At 34.4% G+C, this 22,775-nt stretch overlaps 1 protein-coding gene across 3 annotated transcripts in view; it reads right to left on the bottom strand.

Annotated features, from left to right (window-relative positions):
• Positions 1 to 22,775, bottom strand: part of LOC126743748 (uncharacterized) — a 234,638-nt gene that overhangs the window by 62,453 nt on the left and 149,410 nt on the right. For all 3 annotated transcript variants that reach the window (XM_050450966.1, XM_050450965.1, XM_050450967.1), the window contains exon 2: positions 19,399 to 19,622. In XM_050450966.1, coding sequence (XP_050306923.1) covers positions 19,399 to 19,622 — 224 coding nt within the window. The remainder of the gene's footprint in view (positions 1 to 19,398; positions 19,623 to 22,775) is intronic.

The raw sequence follows: 22,775 nt of genomic DNA, 5'->3' as shown, positions 1-22,775 counted from the left end.
CTCAGAACATTTTTGTTTTAACCTTTTTATAAATTTGGATATCAGATTAATAAAGAGCATAAAAATATCTTTTAAAAAGGTTGCATCATCATAGAATTAACGGTTTCCGAGAAAAACGATTTTAGACATTAACCGTACCTTTAATAATAAAAAATTCGTTTTTAAAATTAACGCAGCAAGCCTTGAAAGCATAGACTGTTAAAGGGTAATTTGTTAAACAATATAACTATTTACGATAACACACTTTATTTAATTTTAAAGTATTATTTTCATAAAAAATTTTTGAAGAAATTTTGAAGAAGAATTTTTCTCTGGAAGTTCCAACGAATCCGTTGTCTCAGCTCTTCACGGTGATTTACAGGAACCTTGTAAACGAGAGATTTAGGTTACCCCAAAAGGAAATCCATAGCGTTTAAATCTGGCGATGTGGGAGGCCATTGCACAAACCCACCGCGTCCAATCCATCTTTCAGGGAGATTTTGATATAAATTTGATTGATATTATAATGGGATGGAGCGCCGTCTTGTAGCAGCCACATTTCACGCCTTATTGAAAGAGGAACATCATCCAGTAGATTGGGCAACTCATTTCTTAAAAAGTTTAAGTAGACCTCACGATTTAACCTTTGCGGAAAAAAAGGTAGCCCTATTAAATGATTGTCGACAATACCGGCCCACACATTGTGGGAAAATTTATTCTGAAAACGTTGTTCTGTAACTACATAAGGGTTTTCGTCGCACGTCATGAAGGATTCTAATGGTCCTACAAAAATTCGACAAAGTCGAGCCACTGTATCTTCTGGGTTTAAAGCTTGAACCTTTTGGTAATGAAGGGATGCTCTTGTAAAATTTCATAAACTGTACTTTTCGGAATATTTTCCAGTTGCAATTGATCTTAAGCTAAGAGTAGGATTATCCTCAATCTCATTTAGACCACGGAGTTCCGTTCTTTGAGTTCAAGTTCTTTGTGGACGGCCCACATCATGTCGACTAATTTTAAATGCCCCAAATTCTCCTAATCTCTGATGGATAGTGCTAAACATTTGCGATCGTGGTATTCTTCTATTCGGAAATGCTTCTCTGTACAAACGTTGCGCTCTTACCGCACATCCTCCAGCTGCACCATAATAATAATGTATATCATGTAGTGCTGTATTGGAATACATATTATTATTCATCTTATTTTTAATCTTAATGATTTTAAAATTATCAAAATTGCAGATATTACTTGTTAAAATTTGTAATAGAATATCATAACTCATTCCATGGAAACTAAAGCGTTTCGTTTTAAGGCTTACTATGTTAATTTTAAAACTCAAAATTTCTAATTAAACGTACGTAAATGTTTAAATTCGTTTTTCTCGGAAAACGTTAATTCTAAGATGATGCAACAAAAGTACCTTTTTAAAAGATATTTTGATGTTCTTTACTAATTTGACATCCAAATGTATAAAAAGATTAAAACAAAAAAGTTCTAAGTTATTTTCCTAAGGCGAAGGAGAGCTTAGGCCTTTTGTCATTGACGACTTGTGTCAAATTAATAAAGTAAATACAAAAAAAACTAGTAACATGCATGCAAAATTTAGCGAAAATCAATACACTAGAAAAAAAGTTATTAAAAAAAATTTGAAAAAAAATTTTGTTTTTTAACATCTGTATCTTCCTTATTTTTCATGTAAAATCACCCACCGAAATCCTGACGCGTAATTTTCGGACACCCTGTATATCGTTAGAGGTTCACATCTAGGCAAATAGGCATTATTACATATTGCAAATTAGTAAGAATGGAATTAGAATAAAAAAAACAAGAGAAAAAATTTAGCAAACAAAAAAATTATAGTATCCTAAAAATTTTTACTATAAATTTATGGTAATTAATATAATAATTTGCCAAAGGGTAGCTTGCGTAACTGGAATTTAAGCCTTAATCCTGTTGCACGCTGTGCATAATACTCTGATGTTTAACATAGGTATAACCATGTAGATACCACAGATTTTGTTTTAAAAATGTATTTACAGCACTTTTGAATAACATCTGTCCATGTTAATTTGGTAACATGTCAACTACACCCGTATTTTTCAGACATTTTCAGTTTTTTACACAACATCGTTTATGTTTACATTAAAAAATTCTGCCATCACGATTGATGGCTTATCATTCATATTCTGTTTAATGTGAAAATATCTATTAATATTTGATTCACAAAGGTTAATATTTTGTATTTGCAAAAAATTTGAAATCTTTTGCTTTAACTTTGATTTCCTTTCCTCGTGGGGACTTTAAAATTCAAAGATGCGCACATTACGGCATGTTGAATGCTCCTAGGATTCTTTCATGCGTAGTCACGTTTTGTTAACTATGCGCAAATCGTCAACGTCTTCTTCGTCGATAAAAGTTCCTGTTCTATTTTCTTTAGCTTTTCTTTAAGTGCTTCTTCTATTTTACCAAACATACCATCGATCAATTTCTGATAAAATTTGCTGCTCTGATATTCTTGGGCAAATGCTTTTTCTAATGGATTCTAAGTTTCCACGACTTAACACCATGGTCTTAAAGAAGGCCGGGTGTGACAAATTTCCAAAAAAAAAATAGCAGATAGTATTACTAGATAGAATTTGTAGCAAGATTTGCTAAAATGGAACTTGGAAAATAAGTTAAAAATATGAGGATAGAGGTACAAACCGTTTATTTAGTCTTTCAATTTTTTTATGAACAAATGCATTTTTTTTTCAAGTTTGTTTAATAGATTATGTGTTATTGAAGATACTACTAATGAAATAATTTTGATAGATGTTTGAGCTTAAATATAATAAAATTAATAAAATACTTTCCGAGATGCAACCGAGCGCCAGTCTACGATTCACCCTAACTCCACTAATAATGCGTCCACACTGTTGATAGTTTATACATATTTTTTTACATTTTTTTATATTTTATAATGATATGACAACATACACGTCATTTTAAACCTAAAACATTGCAAGCCAAATCGCAAGTTATTAATGTTGCAGTAAGCTAATAAATAAATGCATATATTATTAAATCATTGTCAGTTCTGACGAGCCTTCGTAATTTACAAGTTTTTTTTTATTTTTTTGTTTATTAACTTTAATAACTCCGATGAAAATAATACCTAAAATACTTTTTAATAGTTATTCACCAATTTATGGTAAATTTGAACAAAATTGTATTTAAGGACGCATCCTATTACTATCGCTTTTTGGCAAATCAACTTTAGCATTATTAGTAAAATAATTAATTCTGGTGCTATATCTTAATTTACTTTTAGTAAATTTGACAAAAACGGTGATGTTTAGTGATTTTTTTTATGCAAAACGCGTAGAAGTATCATAATCTGATACCTAAATGGGCAGAAATTGATGTCTTAGAGAAATAGAGTTAAATTTACCAAATATTCTGGTTTCCACGTTTCTGGTTAATATTATTTTTGTTTAGTAGGTTCAGAAAAATAAACGTATTAACAATATTTTATGTCTCAAAATTAGTTGCGGTAGCTCAAGTAGTTCCGAAGCTATAAAACGAAAACTAGTTTTTAAAGGTTATCTTCAAAGAGCTCTAGCTCCCTGAGGAACCATATCCGGACCCACGTTCATACGAACATTTCTTTTTTTTTTGAAGTTTTCTATTTACCCTAGAAGTTTGTTACATGATTAACGAATACTCTTTATATGCTCCATTACCTTTTTTTATTACTCGAATGTAATAAATAATAAAAAGGTGTCTAAAGATTACAAATAGGGGAAGTCTTTATCTCCAAGAAAAATGCATGTAGGTCACTTAGGTAAATGTATTATGCATTTCGGCTGTGTAAACAGCCATCATCGAATACTAAAATAAAATACAGGTAATTCAAGACAGTTTTAAAAAAGAGCTTATTCGCTATAACAATATAGATTTAGAACTTACCAGAACATTACAAAAAACATATACGTTCACCAAATAAAATAAAAATTACCCGTTATCGGGAAAAAAAACAACAATAAATAAAAGAATTAAAATTAAAAACATAGTACATTTATACTTAGGACGATACAGATTTCTACATATTAAAAGAAGGTACTATAAGGAACTATTGTATATTAGCGTTGCGTTAAAGAAAAGATTTTAAATTTTGACTAATACAAATGTTATAAGATAAAAGAGTTAAACAACAATAAAGGTAAAAGTTATTTTCTAGGGCTAATTGAATTAAAAAAGCGTAAACTGTCAAACTTAGTTTGCTCATTAATGCATGTGCAGTCTGGGGAGTGTATGGCCCTATTTATTTCAAATGCTTCCAACAAGTCCAACTGTAACCCTTTCTCACAAACATGCAGAACCTCAGTATTAGGTCCCGGATCAAAATTATGCCCAGACTCTAATATGTGGTTCGCAAAAGGAGAATTAGTATTGTTACAGTATTTTTATTTCGCGTGATAAGTCTTAAATGTTCGTTGACTCTGACTTCAATTTTCCTTCCCCTTTGGCCGACATAACAGATATCACATAATGGGTGGGAACAAGTTAACTTGTAAACTCCAGATCGGTGTGTTATCGGTGTTTTATCTTTAGTGTTTACTAAATATTTTGCCAAGTTGTTTTTGGTTTTAAAATAAATATTAGGTTTAGTGACAAATTCATTGGACTTAAAACACTGTGCGACACTAGAAGAGACGTTGCCAAAGTAAGTAATAGATCGATAAGATCCGAGGGTGTTGGGTTTACTGAGTAATGGTTTATTAAGTTTTTTGAAAAACTGTTTATTGTATAGCTTCTTAATAACATTTATAGGATATACATTGCTTAGAGCGATTTGTAAAATTATATTATATCCTTTTTTGAAACTAATATCGTTTAGTGGAATATTAAACAATCTATGAAAAAAAAAACAATTAAAAGCGGCAAATTTTTGGCTAAAGGCATGATTAGAGGTAAATGGTATGACTGTATCTGTTGCTGTAGGTTTACGATATATTTGAAATTCAAAATGGTTATTGTGATTAGTGATTAAAATGTCTAAAAATGGTAAACTTGATTCTTTCTCTAACTCATAGGTAAACTGTATGTTGGGATGAACAGAATTAATGAAATCAACAAAGTTTTCTAGGTCGTCTTTGGTTCCATTAAAAATAGTAAAAATGTCGTCTACGTAGCAAACCCATGTTTTTATATATTTTTTAAATAGTGTAATTCGAGGATAGATGGCGCAGAAGGTGAGATGGCGCAATGGTTTTACGGCGCCGCCGCTAACGTTAAAGGGGAGCGGCTGTGCCCTGAGGTACTTCAGTTCATATCAGGCATGCCACCGCACCGTTTGTGTTCATCGGTTAAATGTCTACCGCAATATCAATTTATACGTGATCCATATAGTGCAAAAATATTTGTCGGAATTCCTTCTTTGTGCTAGTGAGCTTTAAATGTAACAATAATTTGATTCACAATATCGTGTCAGATAAGTAAAAACATTTAAGTTTTGTTATATAACCTCAAAATAGGGCATATTTCAAAACGTGTTTAGTTTTTGAGGTGCGCTATCTCTCCTCTCACAACGAGGATAGATGGTTCACTTATTTTTGAGGCAAGATGGCTCATTAATATTTATTTTTCTTTTCAGTATGCCCACCAAATACAAGCGTACTGGAAGTTGTTCCAGGGCTAGTTGGACCGAACAACAGTTAGCCGACGCCATTCAAGCCGTTAATGAAAATAGAATGGGAGTTAATGAGGCTGCTCATAATTTTGGGGTACCGGCAACCACTCTATGAAGAAGAAAATTGGCAGACAATATAAAGAAAGGTCCTCTTGGACCCTCCTCCACGTTAGGCGAAGCTGCTGAAAAAAAGTTGGCCATATCCTAAAACTTCAAAAAAATTGATTTTCTCCTACTCGAACTGATGTGCGAAGTATGGCTTTTAGATTGCCGGAACAGCTGGGTATTAAACATAATTTTAATAAGGTATTGAGATTAGCTGGTTATCCGTGGCTGCAGTTATTTCTACAGAGAAACCCAAGGCTGTCAGTGAGAAAAGCAGAAGGGGTCTCCATTTATCGATCCTTGGGTATGAACAAAAAAGATGTTGAGACTTACTTCCACCTGCTAAAAAATACTATGACCGAGAATGATCTTATGAATAAACCTAGACACATCTACAATATGGATGAGACGGGTTTACAACTTAATAATAGGCCGGGGCATGTTATTGTTAAGAAAGGATCTGGCTCAAAGATCAGTTCGTTCCGAGAAAGCCGACAGGGACAGTTTTGTTACTGCTTGATGGTCATGCTTCACACTGCAATAACGTTGAGATGCTAGAATACTGTATTGAACACAACATCATACTGCTTTGCTTGCCAAGTCATACGACCCAATTTTTACAACCACTAGATAGATGTTTTTTTAGATCGTTAAAATTAAACTACTACTCAGCTTGCAGTTTATATATTAAAAATAATCCAGGACGAAAGCTCACTAGATTACAATTTGGAAAGTTACTTGCTGATGGATGGAACAAGTCTGCAACTGTAAATAATGGAACTTCGGCATTCAAGGCTACGGGAATTATGTCATTTAATCCTTCTGCTATCCCAGATGACGCCTATTTGACTAAAAATAGTATCGTACTTGAGGCTCCCGATGCAGTTAAAAATAAAATTCCAGATGGTAGTTCTTAAAGTTTTACCAAAGCTTTATCTGATAATAATCAACAACCTTGCTGCAGTTGGCAGACTGAAGATGATTCTGTACCAGAAAAACAAAATGAATCGATTACAGAAACTAATGCAAATACTCCTGTCAAAAGTACCCCTGGAAAAATGCTAGATATAATCTCACCCGGTCCAGTTGTTTCCGCTAACATTAATTCGGTTCGCAAAACAAGCAAACAGCTGGCGGAAATTTGAACTACAGAGTTAAGAATTGGCGAAAAAAAGAACAAAGCGTTTAAAAAAAGACAGAAAGAAATAAAGATCAGTAAATTAAAACCAGTTTTGAAGAAGCCAAAAGTGATCAAAAAGAAAATTGAGAAAGCTGCCAAAAGCGACTCATCCTCAGACAAAGATCTAGAGCCACCGACATTGGATGACTCTTCAGATGATATGGACAACGATGACCAAGCTTGCACCGGTTGTGACGAAATATATTCCCAAACCACAAAATCTGACGACTGGGTTAATTGCTTGCGTTGCTCCAAATGGTTTCACGATTTCTGCTCCAAGTTTGTGAACTTTTGCCACGACTGTGGTGTGGTTGTTTGCGAAACAAAGTGACATTTTGGCCAAAACACCTTTTTTTTTCGTTGCGCCATCTCACCTCAGCACCGTGGGGGAGATGGTTTTTGTAAACTATTTTTATTTTTTTTGTGAATTATAAGTTTTATTTTTAATGCATTTAATTGCTTAATACATGTTTATAAACTCAATAAAGATTCGTTAAAAAAATTAACAGTAATTCTAATTCAACATATAGAAATGTTATCATGACAGTTTAAAACCTGGGCCATCTATCCTCGAAGTACCCTAAATGGTGCTCCGAAATTTGTTGTTCTAGTTTACACATGAACAGTTCGGCTAAAAAAGGTGACAAATTAGAGCCCATTGCTAATCCAGTTTTTTGTTCGAAAAAATTATTGTCAAATTGAAAAAAGTTTTGAAGGAGCACACAATTGACTAGAAAACACAAATCCAAAATGAAATGACTGGGTACATTAGTGTTAGTATAAAGTAATTCTCTAGTATTGTAATTAGTTATATTAGTTTATTATTGTATTGAGTATTGAAATGCAATCACTCGGAGATATGCTCGGAAACAAGTTAGTAACACCAAAAGAGATAAGCCAGAATTAGGGTGGTATCTGGATAGGAAATAAATGTTCAGTTAATTCAAAAGAATTTTTTATAGAAAAAGGATTGTTGAAGTTTGACGTAGAAGGTAAAATAGAAGATAACCAAGAAGAAAGTCTGGAAGCAGGAGAATTCATGTAGGCAACTACTGGACGAACAGGATAATTAGCTTTATGTATTTTCGGTAGACAGTAAAGGAGAGGAGTGGAGGGATTCATGGGAATGAGTTTTCTTTCGGAGATGGAAAAATAATCAAGAGTCAACTGGCTTTGTTTAAGAGTAAACTTTAATAGGGCTATAAACTTGTTCATGGGGTTGTTAGTTAGGTTGCAAAAATTATTGGAATTTAGGAATTGAGTAACCTTAGATAAATAATCTGGTTTTTTCATTATAACAATACAGTTTACCTTGTCGGCTGTTGTTAAAACTAACCTATCTTTGGCCATCTTATTTTTTAATTGTTTTAAAACTGTGTTATTTTTCTTATTATAAAGATGATCAATGTTCTTATCTTTCAAATATTTGTTGATTTTAAAGGATATTTGCCCTCCCACACACTCTGGTTTGTAAAGTTCATTGGTTTTTAGAATTTTTTCAGCTTCAATTATAAGTTGTTCAGAAACATAATTTGAATCAAAATGTGGTAAGTTGAACTTTAGGCCCATATTTAAAAGATGTATTTCGTGGTTAGAAAGAGCACTATTGGACAAATTAAGAATACGAGGATGAAACTATCTGAACCTTTACCTCTTATCATCCCTTTAGCCAAAAATTTGTCGCTTTTAATTGTTTTTTTTTCATAGATTGTTCAATATTCCACTAAACGATATGAGTTTCAAACAAGGATATAATATAATTTTACAAATCTCTCTAAACACTGGATATCCTATAAATGTTATTAGGAAGCTATACAACAAACATTTTTTCAAAAAACTTAATAAACCATTACTCAGTAAATCCGACACCCTCGGATCTTATCTATCTATTACTTACTTTGGCAACGTCTCTTCTAGTGTCGCACAGGGTTTTAAGTTCAATGAATTTGTCACTAAACCTAATATTTATTTTAAAACCAAAAACAACTTGGCAAAATATTTAGTAAACACTAAAGATAAAACACCGATAACACACCGATCTGGAGTTTACAAGTTAACTTGTTCCCACCCATTATGTGATACCTGTTATGTCGGCCAAAACGGAAGGAAAATTGAAGTCAGAGTCAACGAACATTTAAGACTTATTACGCGAAATAAAAATACTTTTATTAACAATACCAATTCTCCTTTTGCGAATTACATATTAGAGTCTGGGCATGATTTTGACCTAACACTGAGGTTCTGCATGTTTGTGAGAAAGGGTTACAATTGGACTTGTTGGAAGCATTTGAAATAAATAGGACCATAAACTCCCCAGACTGCACATGCATTAATGAGCAAACTAAGTTTGATAGTTTACGCTTTTTTGATTCAATTAGCTCTTGAAAATAACTTTTACCTTTATTGTTTTTAACTCTTTCACCTTATAACATTTGTATTAGTCAAAATTTAAAATCTTTTCTTTAACGCAACGCTAATATACAATAGTTCCTTATAGTACCTTCCTTTAATATGTAGAAATCTGTATCGTCCTAAGTATAAATTTTATATTTTGAATCGTAGATGTCCTAATTGTACTATGTTTTTAATTTTAATTCTTTTATTTATTGTTGTTTTTTTTTTCCTGATAACGGGTAATTTTTGTTTTATTTGATGAACGTATATGTTTTTTGTAATGTTCTGGTAAGTTCTAAATCTATATTGTTATAGCGAATAAGCTCTTTTTTAAAACTGTCTTGAATTACCTGTATTTTATTTTAGTATTTGATGATGGCTGTTTACATAGCCGAAATGCATAATACATTTACCTAAGTGACCTACATGCATTTTTCTTGGAGATAAAGACTTCCCCTATTTGTAATCTTTATATACACATTCTCCTACAAAATATGGACTTCTATTCAACTATCAAAAAGGAGTCTGTTGCATAAATCTATTTATCACCCAAAATATGTTTTTTCAAATGCAAAAAGGGTGGTATTACTAGATAGAATTTGTAGCAAGGTTTGATAAACGTGAACTAGGAACAGTAATTAAAAATGTGACGACAGAGACATAAACATGATTTTAACCTTTTCTTTTATTTTTATAAAGTTTGTGGTGTTTATGTCAATTTGATACTAAGAGACGACTAAACTAAATAAATAATTTATTTCATTTGTTTTTTTTCTAAATTCTCGTTTATCACTTATGTTTGCTAAAGTTCCACTACTGTACGGTATATCTTTCAACGTTTTTATTAAAACGTGGATTTTTTTTTCAAGTTTGTTTAACAGATTATGTGTTATTAGGATACTATTTATGAAATAATTTTGATAGATGTTTGAGCCTAGATATATAGAATAAATTTACTATAATACTTCCCGAGATGCAACCGAACGCCATTTTACGATTTATTATCAACAAACCTTAACCCCACTAATAATGCGTCCCCACTGTCGATAGTTTCTACATATTTTTTTAAATTTTTTAATAATATGACAACATACACGCTGTTTTAAACCTAAAACATTGGGAGCCAAATCGCAAGTTAGTAATGTTGCAGTAAACTAATAAATAAATGTATACGTTCTCAAATCATTGTCAGTTCTGACGAGATATAATAAAATTTATAATTGTCTTGATAACTGTGTCCCTAAAACTGCCAGGCGCAAACGATCCTATCCACCCAGGTTTACCTCTGAAATTATTGAATCAACTAGAAATAAACAAAGCTCGTGGAAGAAATATAAGCGTTTTCATCAACAATATGATTTAACTAAATTTAGAGAGCTGCGATCGAAAATCAAAAAAGATATTGAACTGTCACACAGGCAATACTGTGTTAATCTTGAAAATAATTTATTTTCCCAACCAAACAATTTTTGGAAGCTAATTCAAAGCTCACAAAATAACAATTTGTTACCTCAAAATGTGACTGACCAACAGGGAATGATTATGTCTGATCCTCAAGCTATTGCAAACGCATTCGCAGATTTCTTTAAAAGTGCATATATTTCTTCCACTGCTACACAACCTGGCAACAATGCTCAAAACATATTTGCAGATACCATCATTATATCCAGATTCACGGAAGATGAAGTATTACGAGCTCTTAAAACGATTAAACCAAAAGCAACTGTTGGACCCGACAAAATTCCTGCTTTCCTTCTCTATGATTGTGCCATAGCTTTTGTTAAACCATTAACTTTCCTTTTTAATTTAGCGTTAAAACAAGAAAGCTTTCCTTATCTTTGGAAAATATCTAAAATTATCCCTGTACACAAAAAGAGTGACAAAAATCTTATAGAAAACTATCGCCCTCTAACAATAATTAATAACTTTTCTAAATGTTTCGAACGTGTTCTGCATACTGCTTTATATCCACCAATGAAACATCTGATTGACAGTAGACAACACGGTTTTATGAAGGGCAGGTCTACCACAACAAATCAAGTCGACGTCATATATACGGACTTTTCTAAGGACTTTGACCGACTCGATCATGGCATTCTCGGTAACAACTTCGATCGAATTTATGGATTTTCTTCCGGCCTAACGAATCTTTTTAGATCCTACTTGAGTGACCGCCCCCAGTACGTAGAATGCTATGGTCGAAGCTCGGCGAAGATTGTTGCCGCCTCTGGAGTCCCACAGGGCTCAATTTTGGGACCGCTTTTTTTCAACTCATTTATTAATAAAATATTTGATGAACTTTCTGTAAATAGTCTATTATACGCGGACGATAAAAAAGTTTTTTATAGAATTAACAGCATTTTGGACTGTATTTTACTTCAAAGTGACGTAAACAAACTTAATGCATAGTGTGAAAGTAATAACCTGCCTCTAAATGCTGCTAAATGTAATGTTGTTTCTTTCAGTTTAAAGAAAAAAATAATTATTTATGACTATACCATAGACAATGTCACAGTCCCTAGATCAACAGTTTTGAATGACTTAGGTGTAACATTTGATAGCTCTCTTTCTTTTCAGCCACATATTACAGATATTGTCAAACGTAGCTACAGAATGCTAGGTTTTGTAATACGTAACTCTCATAATTTTAATAATATCCTCAGCCTAAAAATCTTATTCTTCTTATATGTCAGATTCATACTTAAGTATGCTTCTCAAGTTTGGTCCCCTTATTACCAAAACCATATAAATGAGATTGAAGGTATACAGAGAAAATTTAAAAATTCCTTTGCTATAAATGCGATGGAGTGTACCCAGAAATCGGTTTTCCACATGCACGGTTACTGGAAAGATTTTTCTTTCATTCTTTAGAAGATAGAAGAAAATCTGCTGATTTACAGTTTCTACATAAATTAGTGAACAACTTAATCGACTTGCCAGAATTATTACAAGAACTGAACTTTCACATACCTCGCATATCAGCCAGAAACTCACAAACATTTTACCTACCTAGACCAAGGACTAACATAAACAAATTTTCTCCACTACGCAGAGCCTGTAACACATATAATTCTGTTTAGGGTCAATGTGACTTATTTAACTGTAGCATAGCAGATATCAAAAAAGTACACTATTCTTAGTAAAACTTGGTGTTGGGATAAAACAAAGTGTTTTTTTTTTCTTTTACTTTTCTCATTGTTTTTCTTTTTAAGCATTTCCTTATTGTTATTGATTATAAATGTATTTTTTTTCCATTCAGTAATTGGATGTATTTCTATTGAATGGCGTAAATAAAACAAAACAAAATAAAATTTACGATTTTTTTTACTAATTTTTTTAATATGTATTTGGTAATAAATTTTATTTTCTCAATTGAAATAAATATATCCATTAAACTTTTTAATTCATTTTTCATCCTTTTAAAACTATTTATTTTATGCCACAAAATTAGTCAAAGGTTTTTACCAAGCGTCGAATTTAATAACCCCCTCAATTATATTTCCCGCAAAATTTCTTTTTATCTTATTTACAAACGGCGTTGAAATGAAATTTTTCATTTAAAACAGATAGAAGAGCGGCACTCGCGCATTTCTGATTAAAATTTCATACCCGTTTTGCTACTTTTATTGGAATTTGCTCTTTTAAAGGATAAAAACTAATAAAGGGCGTTATTTTCGATCCTTAAGGCTCTAATTTCTCCGCTTATTAGTAAACCGTGCTCGTTTAAAAGTTTCCAATTTATTCCTCGTAAATATTCATTTATTTGTTTCATATAAAATTAAATTTATATTAAATTTATTACGTATTATCGAAATCGACGCACAAACGTGTAATGCAATCAAGGTAAATATGATAAATATTGCAATAACCGAATTTGCCCTAAGTAAACCTATTTATTATTTAGGCAATGGAAATTTAATTCGTTTAATAATACAAAATATGAGCGTTTGGTTTATTTTCCATTTTTGAATCAGCGTAGTGTTAAAATATATGTATATTTACAGTTTATTTAAAATAATTATGATTGTTTTAGACTAACTTATAAAATATTCACAAATTAATTGAAGATCTCAGTTTTAATTTTTAAATCAATTTAGTAGATGACCTAGCGAGTTAATTTTGGATATACAAAGAAAATTATATATTTTTCGTAATAATTTCAGAATCCTTTACTCTCATCAATCTGTAGATTAAATAACAGCGGAATAGGAAGTCATAATGTCTTATTTATTAAATAAATAATCGTTTTCGTATACTTTTTTATGTATTGACTTCCGCTTTATTTGTTTGATCAACTAATAAATAAACATACGTTTATTTGCTAATATAAAGATATTTAAAAATTAAATCTACATAAAAGGGCGACAAAACGGGTACTCACATAAGCTGAGAGTTGGGAGGGTTTTATCATCCAAGGGTCTTTTTAGACTAGGTGTAACTCAAGGTTCATTAGTGTAGCCTCCTACATTTTCGCGGACTATTCATGATCAATAGATTGAATTGGAGATCAAGCACATGTGAAAAACATTTGGAGGCCATAAATTGGTTTAATGCTAACAAACTTAAACTTAACCAGGATAAGACTCAAAAAATAATATTTTCAATGAAAGACACTCAAGAGAGAAAAATACTCAAGATTCCAGAAATCCGTCTGAGGTCAAATTCCTGGGCTTATATCTGGATCTTAAACTCACTTGGGATATTCATATATGATCATCTGTCCGAAAAATTGAAAAGGAGTGTGTTCTTGCTGAGAAACCTCTATGATTGTGTATCTCAGAGTACAATATTAAATGCCTACTATGGCAGATTTCACTCGGTCATGACCTATGGGATTTGCGCTTGGGGTGAATCAGCTTCTGCAGCCAGAATATTTAGGTTGCAGCGTAAAGCTGTAAGAATTTTGGAAGGTTTGGGGTATAGGGATTAGGGGTATGGGGTATAGCATTCATAAAACTTAATATACCAACCTTGCTGTCAGTTTACATCAGAGAATGCGTTCTTTATGTGAAGAGATCACAAGATGTAGATTTTTAGTAGATTTTTTTCCAAATGTATTTTAGTTACACCAAAACTGCGGTAAATAAAATTACCAGAATCTGCTAAGAATATTGTCATAAAATAACTAAATCAGGCATCATAGTTTATAACTTAAAATAAATAAGTAATAGACTTTGTAAATAATAGGCTAAAATATACGAACTCCGAAAAAATGTCATTATAACATCCTTAGAACACTGAAAGGCTAAAATTATTAAACAGCTTCGTTTAAGTTCAACATGTGCCCAGAGGCAAGGGGGGTATTTTGTTTATAAACGTATTCACCAATTCTCTGTTGTCAAGTTTACACATATATTCAGAAGAGGAAATTTTCATCTATATGTTAAAAAATTAAGTAAATATTGACAAATTATGGAATACACTTTGCATCAACTGGCAGATATGCATTTTATTTATAGAAAAGTGAACGGAAACCGTCTTTTGACTAAACACCTGTATGTCAAAAATAGCCAAATCGTAGGGTAACTTATTACCGATATTTGGGAGAATTCATCAGCCCCAAGAGACACAGGTTCATTTGAAACCAGAAACCGGGTAGCCAAAGACCGTGGCCGTTATTTCACGGTACATATACGGGATATTGAAGAGCGCATTTTAGCACATGTGAAGGGAATCTCTATTCTATGTGGACGACTCTTCGTACTTAACTCCTGTATCCATATCACACCCAAAAGGTACAACCTTTGGCTCTAACAGACTATCCCGCTCATGTCATTTTCTGTTGTTGGTTTTTTTTTATGGTAAACACAAGCACAAGAGGAAAGTCCTATGTCACTCTTGGAGTGGTGCTTGCACGAAGATATTTGTGGGCATTTATCTTGAATCGCTGTAGGTTGTATGCGTCGGGAAATATGTGAGGTGGAAGCCCGTTCCACAAAGAAGATGTTCTCCAGATGAATGAGTCCTGATACAGCGACGTCCTTGGGGTAGGCAGGTGGACTCGATGTTGATGAGCCGCAACTGCTAGACGCGTCCTTCTTGCCGGAACAGCCCTGGATGGAATCAGACCTGTCAGCTTAGAGGAGCACTTACCGTGATAATAACGGTAGAATAAACAGAGATTAGCCACCTTTCTCCTGTGCTCCAGACTATCCAGACTCTTTGTCAGTTCTGGTTTGTCAATAAGACGAATAGCTCTCTTCTGTATAGAATCCAGCAGGTTTAAACTATGCTTGGGTGCAGAGCTCCAGACATGCGAGCAATACTCGAGGGAAGGGCGTATTTGAGCCTTATAAAGAGTCAGCAACTGTTCTGGTGTATACAGTTTTTTCGTTTTGAAAAGCACTCCGAGTTTTTTGGAAGCCGCCCTGGTGACCTCGGCAACGTGGTCATGCCAAGACACACTGTTGGTGACCTCGACTCCTAGAAGATGTAAAGATGATTTCATTGGCAATGTTTTTCCTGCCATAACAAGCTCCGGGCCACCAAGGTTAGTCTTCATCGTAAATACTGCAGCCTGCGTTTTTTTAGCGTTAAAATTGACCAAATTGTTATCGCCCCACTCCAAGGTTGCTCTAATATCATTGTTGGTTGAAGCTACTTGTTGCTGCCTAAGATTCTGAGAACTTGCGGTTGTCGTTGGTTTGGCGGACTTAAATGTGGAAATAAGTGTACTATCGTCCGCAAAGTTGTAGATTGGATTGACAGTGGTTCCTAGCAAATCGTTGATATATACCAAGAAAAGGGTGGGGGATAGAATGCATCCTTGAGGGACTCCTGCGTTAATGTTAAATTTGTCGGAGAGGTATCCATCGACGGCTACTTGGATTGTTCGTTGTTCAAGAAAACTTTTGATCCAATTCAATAATGAGTTTTGTATGCCGATTGAGGAGAGCTTGATTAGTAGTCCCTCATGCCACACTCTGTCAAATGCCTTGGAAATGTCAAGAGCGACTGAGCGGGACTCGCTGTGCTTCTCCATGGCCTCCGTCCACAAGTGTGTGACGTAGGCCAGAAGATCGCCGGTGGATCTAAGCTTTTGGAAGCCGTATTGATGATCACTGATTAGTCCAGATGATTCCAGATATCTTAACACTTGTTGGTTGACTGCTTTTTCCATAATCTTCGATACTACTGGAACTAGTGCAATCGGGCGGTAATTGGGGGGCATCGTCTTCTTACCCTTTTTGGGTACAGCTTGCACTCGAGCAGTTTTCCAGCTTGTTGGAAAACTGCTCGAAAAATGCTCAGACTGAACAGTCTGCATAAGGGAGGAGTCAATTCTTCTGCACAACGTTTTAGTATTAGGGCTGGAATTCCATCGGGTTCAGTAGCTTTGTTGGTGTCTACGCTTTTAAGAAATTTATTTATAATTCGTTGGGGAAACGAAATTTCTCCCATCGATGAATTCATCCTTGGCAAATATGGCGGTGTTTTGCCTTGCGAGTGCAGAGTAGAATTGGACGCGAAGAGTTTACCCAGTAATTTGGCTTTTTCCCTTGCTTTTACCGCGATAGAACCATCATCTGCTGTTAGGGGTGGCAAGGCCGACTTAGCAAATCCTTGACTAACGGCTTTTGATACCGACCAGAAAGATCTTGTTCCATTTGGGCAGTTTAGCAGTTTGTTTCTGATCCTGTTGTTGTGACTCTCTTTGCATTCATCAATAATTCGCTTGCAGCTATTTCTGGAGGCTAAAAAGTTCCTCCGATTTTCGATGGAAGGATGTTGACGCCATTTGCGATATGCTGCGTTTTTAGTGTTTACTGCCTTTTTGCAATTCACGTTGAACCATTGCTTGTTGTTTAATCCGCATTTAGTAGAAAAAGGGATATAAGCTTCCATTCCTGCCAAGATCGTCTCTGTAATTTGGTTTGCACATTCTGAGATGTTATTGGTTTTAAAGCAGACTTCTTTCCAAGGGAATGAGCGATAAAATTCCCGAAGATGGTTCCACTCTGCTGATTTATAGTGCCATACCTTCCGCGGCATCGGAGGATCCTGCGTTTTAACCTCCAACTGGCAAGAGACTGTTATCAATTTGTGGTCCGATGTTCCTAGCGGGGCATGTACTGATACTGTGTACGAGTCAGGGTCTGAAGCCAAGACCAGATCTAGGAGACTCGCGAACTCGCCGTCTCGATCGGAAATTCTGGTAGGTTCCTCCACAAGCTGCGTAAGCCCGCATATGGTGGCAAATAGCTCAGCTTCCCGTCCTTCATCGTCGTTCTTGTTGCAGAAGCGCAGCCAGGTGATATTGTGAACGTTAAAATCACCCATGATGATATTTTCTGCGCTTGGGTAGTCAATTTGCAGATGGTTAATGCAATCAACCAGGTTCAAAAAGAGCCGTCTATTTTGGGTGTCGCTTGGGGGTCTGTAGATACAGCAGATAAATTTCGTGGCACCACTGGCTATTATTTTGAACCACATGACGTCGAAGTCCGCAGGTTCAAGCGTTTCCTCCCGCTGGCAACTCAAATCGTCCTTGACAAATACTGCCAATCCAAAGTTTATTCGAAATCGGGTGTGTAGGTCGTATCCAGGATAAATGAGGTGAACATTTATTGTTGAAGGTTTCACCTTTGTTTCTGCCAATGCCAGAATGTGAGGCTTATTTGATTGCAGGTGTTGGTGTACTGCATTAATATTGGTGTTTAGGCCTCTGATGTTGCAGAAATTGGTTTTTAGGCTTTTTGATCCGCCTGATGGACCCCCCCGACCAGCCATCGCCCGGAGATCCGAATGGGAGGCGAGTTTACCTCCGGAAAGTTTTGGTCATGAGGGAGCCATCATGCCTTTACTTTTCTTCTCCATTTCCCCTTTGGAAACCGGACACATCGACATGGCGGCGAAACGTGAGTTTCAAGTGTGAGTTTCACAAATTCGTGACCATGGAACCACTTCACGCCGCCTCAAAGTCCTATGTGGTCGTATTGAACCGGGCGATGCAAGTGGACAACATCTACCACCAAAAATTATGGTTATTAAAAAAACTGGTACAACTCCTTTCTTTGGTAAATGTTTTATGCAGGGATGAATCTGGGCTTACACGAAATAGAATGTTTAATTACCACAATACACCTCACTGGTCCGATGAAAATCTTTATGCTATTGTGGACAAATTCACATAGCACAGAGGCAGATTATGTATTTTATGCCTAATGGTGTACCAACTCATTTTCCGCTAGCGGTGAGGAATCATTTGAACCAAGTTTTTGAGAAGCGTTGGATATGACGTAGTCTACAAGTTTGGCCGACAAGATCACCAGATTTTAATTCACTAGATTAATACTTCGGGTGCCACTTGAAAACTTTTGGTTTACTCAGTGCCGATTGATACTAAACAGCAACTACGATAACGCATTGTTGACTATTCCATTCAAATTCGTACGACACCAGGCATATTTCATAGGGTACGCAGATCGTGGAGAAAAAGAGCATTGAAGTAAATGGTGGTCACTTTGAACATTTATTATAAATGAATTAAGGAATGCCTATAAATGTTTTAAAAATCATAAAATTTTGATTTTTCAATTAATTTCTTCATAACTATTTGGTTACTTTTGATATACCATAACTCTCATAAATTTATGTTGATTAACCAGTTAGTAACTCAACAGAGAAAACTCTTTGCCATCAATTTTCTCGAAAACCATCGCTATGGGCGATGTGCAACAAGAGTACCTTTTTTGTAGGAAAGTATGTAGTTTTTAATAAATTAACCCACGTGGCAAAAAAAATTACTTCAAAAAAGTTATTCATGTAACAACGCCCTATCCTTGCAAAAACTACCCTTTTCGATTTTTCAAATAATCTTTCAGTATCACTATTTGATTTAGGGTCAAAATTTATGGCAAAGGATCTTTTTCCGAAATTTTTCCTCGTTTTTTAAGCTAACAATTAAAAAAGAAACCTTTTTTAAAATCATCCTTTTAGTGCCCGTAACTCCCTTAATATTCATTTTCCGCCCTATACTTTTTTCCCCCTGGGTTTTTTTACACCATTTCAGTGACACCCTGTATATATATTTCCTAGCAAAATATTTAAACAACTTCAAAATTTTTACCTTATATGTCCCAACAGCATGTGCGCCATCATAAATATATAAGTGATCATTACAATCGAGCTGTAATCCATCAAACCTCAGCATAAACCTCTGCAGAATCGAATGCGTTTGAAAAGTAATCACGCAATCCAGATTCCGTTCGTTTTGGCTCCAAAGTACCGCGCCATCAATTTTTCTATAAAGTTGCTGCAGGAAATGATTTTTGCATAGGGTTTGCATCGAGTCTGAAACAAATATAAAAAAAAAATATTTTATTATCCAAAAATAAATCACGCCAGACCAATAATAAAAAAGGCAATTTATCGCGAGTGCTTTAACGAATCCCGGGCATTCCACAGTCCTGGAAACCGGATACCGGCAATTTGAGCTTAAGTTTTTATTATGGCTCCGCTCTATTGTAATTGATTTGATTTAGGGGGCCGATACGAGGATTTTTTTACAGGAGGTTCTTTGGATGTGAGCTTTTGTTATTGCATCAAAGGAATTTGTGATTTTTTGGTATAGAAATATCCGGATTATTGTGTATGGGAAATTGATCCATTGAAAAGCTTTTATTTTGAGAGAAATATTATACATTCCGTGTGGTTAAATACGTTCTCTATGAAATATACTAAGTGTATTATAAAGTATATATATCTTTTTTAAAATAATGGTAATTTTCTTTAATAAAACATATTTATTTGATGGTAGCGCAAGTCTTAATCGCATTTACATCCTCGAAATACTTTCCTTTCGTCGGTAAATTCATATTATCAAAAAGGTTAAAGTTACACTGTGTCAAATTAGATAAATATGTGGTGGATAATTAAAATTTGACCAACTTTACAATTGACTTTAAAAATAGGAGCTTTATCACTGTTAAGAATGGCTTTTTCATTTTTGAATATTGCTTAAGTTTCGTTCGCATCTAATTTTCGATTATTAACTGGTTTCAATAATTTTAAGTTATCTATATTTTTCTACAAAGTGGTCAGTATTTAATACTTGTTCAGCCAAACATGACTTTTTAATTCTTCACTAATTGTTTCAAGTAAAACAATTAATAGGGCCAATGGTTATGACGATAATTATTAATAAGCAAATTATTTTTCCCATATTTTCCTCCATAAAACGGAGTTCCTATATAGCGACGTTCCAGGCGTCTGCAGATGCACACGATATTTATGCTAGCTTTGCTACTCCCGCTACATGATCATACCAAGACATATTACTTCCAATCTTTACACCAAGCGAACTGACGAAGGCAGCTTTAAAGTACGCCCGAATATAATAAGGCTTGGGACGGCAGATAAACCTTTTTTGTAAATAATCGGCCTAAATCTTAGCTGCATTAAACTCAATCAGACTGCAGTCACCGCACTCCAAAATTATGTCGGGCATTAAATCTTGCCAAGAAGATCGTTGATGTATAATGGGAAGAGGGTAGGGAAAAAGATGCATCCTTGAGTAACACCAGCATTAGTTTAAAACCCGTCGTAGATGTATCCATCAACGACAACGTGGATAAATCGCTTCTTGAAGAAGCTTCCAAGCCAAGCAACCATAGTTGGTGGCAAACCATAAAAATACAGTTTTTTTAAAAGATTTTCATACTAGACCCTATCAGATGCCTTTGAAATATCCAAAGGTATTGCATGAAATATTATATTTCTCGATCGCTTTGGTCCAAACATGCGTGACATAGGCCAACAGATCGCCAGTAGATCTGTGCTTTCGAAAACCATATTAACGGTCGCTAAAGATGTTGGCGTTCTCCAGATATTTTAAAATTTGCTGGTTGCAAGTTTTTCCATTATTTTAGATAATGCCGACTACTAAACTAAAACTAAAAACTAAAGTTATCGGACGGTAATTGATGGGCACCGTCTTTTTTCCTTTCTTGAGTATCAGTTTGATCCGCGCAAGTTTCCAGTCTCCGGAAAAGAGACCTCGTGTATATGAAAGAGAAACAGAGCAGAAAGATGATCACCTTGATTTTAATACTAGTAGCGGTATTGAATCAGAGACAGTGGCCTTGTTAGAGTTTAAGCCTTTGCAAACTTTTTCAAGATATCTGTGGTGGAAGACTCTGGCTTCGAAAAAGCCTTTCCTGACAAACTCGATGGTGTTTTGCCTTGTGGATCTATGGTAGAGTTTGATGCAAACATCTGACGCAGCAAGTTTGCCTTTTACATTCCAATCAAACCATCTTCCCTAGTCAAGGGTGGAATTTTTAACCTACAGACACCTTGACCAACTGCTTTTGCTATAGACTAGAATCATCTTGATCCATTTGGGCAATTAAAAAAATTATTCTTCACTCTTTCATCATATTTTTCTTTGCAGATAGGTTGACACGATTTGTAGGGCTTGGTAGCACAGGTGTAGTAATGTTTTACGAGTTGGGATCCGTCGCGAGAAGCAGATCCTTTGCTAGGAGGCTACTAGTCTTCCTGTCTTTCAGGGATTCTGGTTGGCTCCTTTATGAATCAATGGAAAGTCTGATCTATGATATTTATTGTAAATTGATTGTGATAAAAACTACATAGAATAAAAAATAAGATCAATAAATATTAGATTTAATGAACAAATAGTTCGTGTGAAATATGTAAGAGTTCAAAAATCAGGTTTTGCTAAACATGTTTTAAAGAAATAGACAACTGTACTAACCAGCAAAGCAAAGTCATAAATATGAATAAGAAGTTTTAGTTTAGTCCTAGTCTTCTTCCAACAATGCTAACATCTTTGGTGAAACAGTTATATCGAGAATGAAATAAAGAGGTTTGGCTAGTGGTAAAACTGTCTTGTGATTTGAGTGTCACACCAAAAGTTCTAACCAAAGGACTACATTTTAATATTTACACAAGTAATGACCGATGAGATAATACACTATATTTACGCAAATGTTAACTTCTCGCAATATTATTGATAGTGGTCTAAATGCTTTAAAAACTGAAGTACTGGATTGACCGGGTAAAACTATTGATTTGTGGATAATTACATTGGAATTGTCAGGACAAATCAGTATTGTCTTCACTTTTAACTACTGGATTGGTGGCTTTGTCTCGGCAATCTGGCGCTTGATTTCTGGATCATAATAAAATTTGAATTTTGGTCTTATTTACTTTAATGGTCATATTGGCTCTTTTGAATCTTGAATTTTGAGAAATTTCTTGTCGTTGTGGACTAATTTATTGTTGTCTAACAAGTTTACTAACTTGAAACACATACATATTGTCACTTCAAATGCAATAACTCCAGTTCTAGAGCACCAAATGTCATGATTTTAACTAGGTGTAGGGTCTACATATAGCTTTTAATTCAAGAATTTTTTACTGGATTAAATAGGTTTGGTGTTGCTTGGTATATAAGAGATTCCAGAATATGGTAACTATTCG

Source organism: Anthonomus grandis, chromosome 13 (genome assembly GCF_022605725.1).
Source record: "Anthonomus grandis grandis chromosome 13, icAntGran1.3, whole genome shotgun sequence".
Lineage (NCBI taxonomy): Eukaryota > Metazoa > Arthropoda > Insecta > Coleoptera > Curculionidae > Anthonomus > Anthonomus grandis.
The sequence above is the reverse complement of the archived record's forward strand: the minus strand, read 5'-3'. Positions and strand labels throughout refer to the sequence as shown.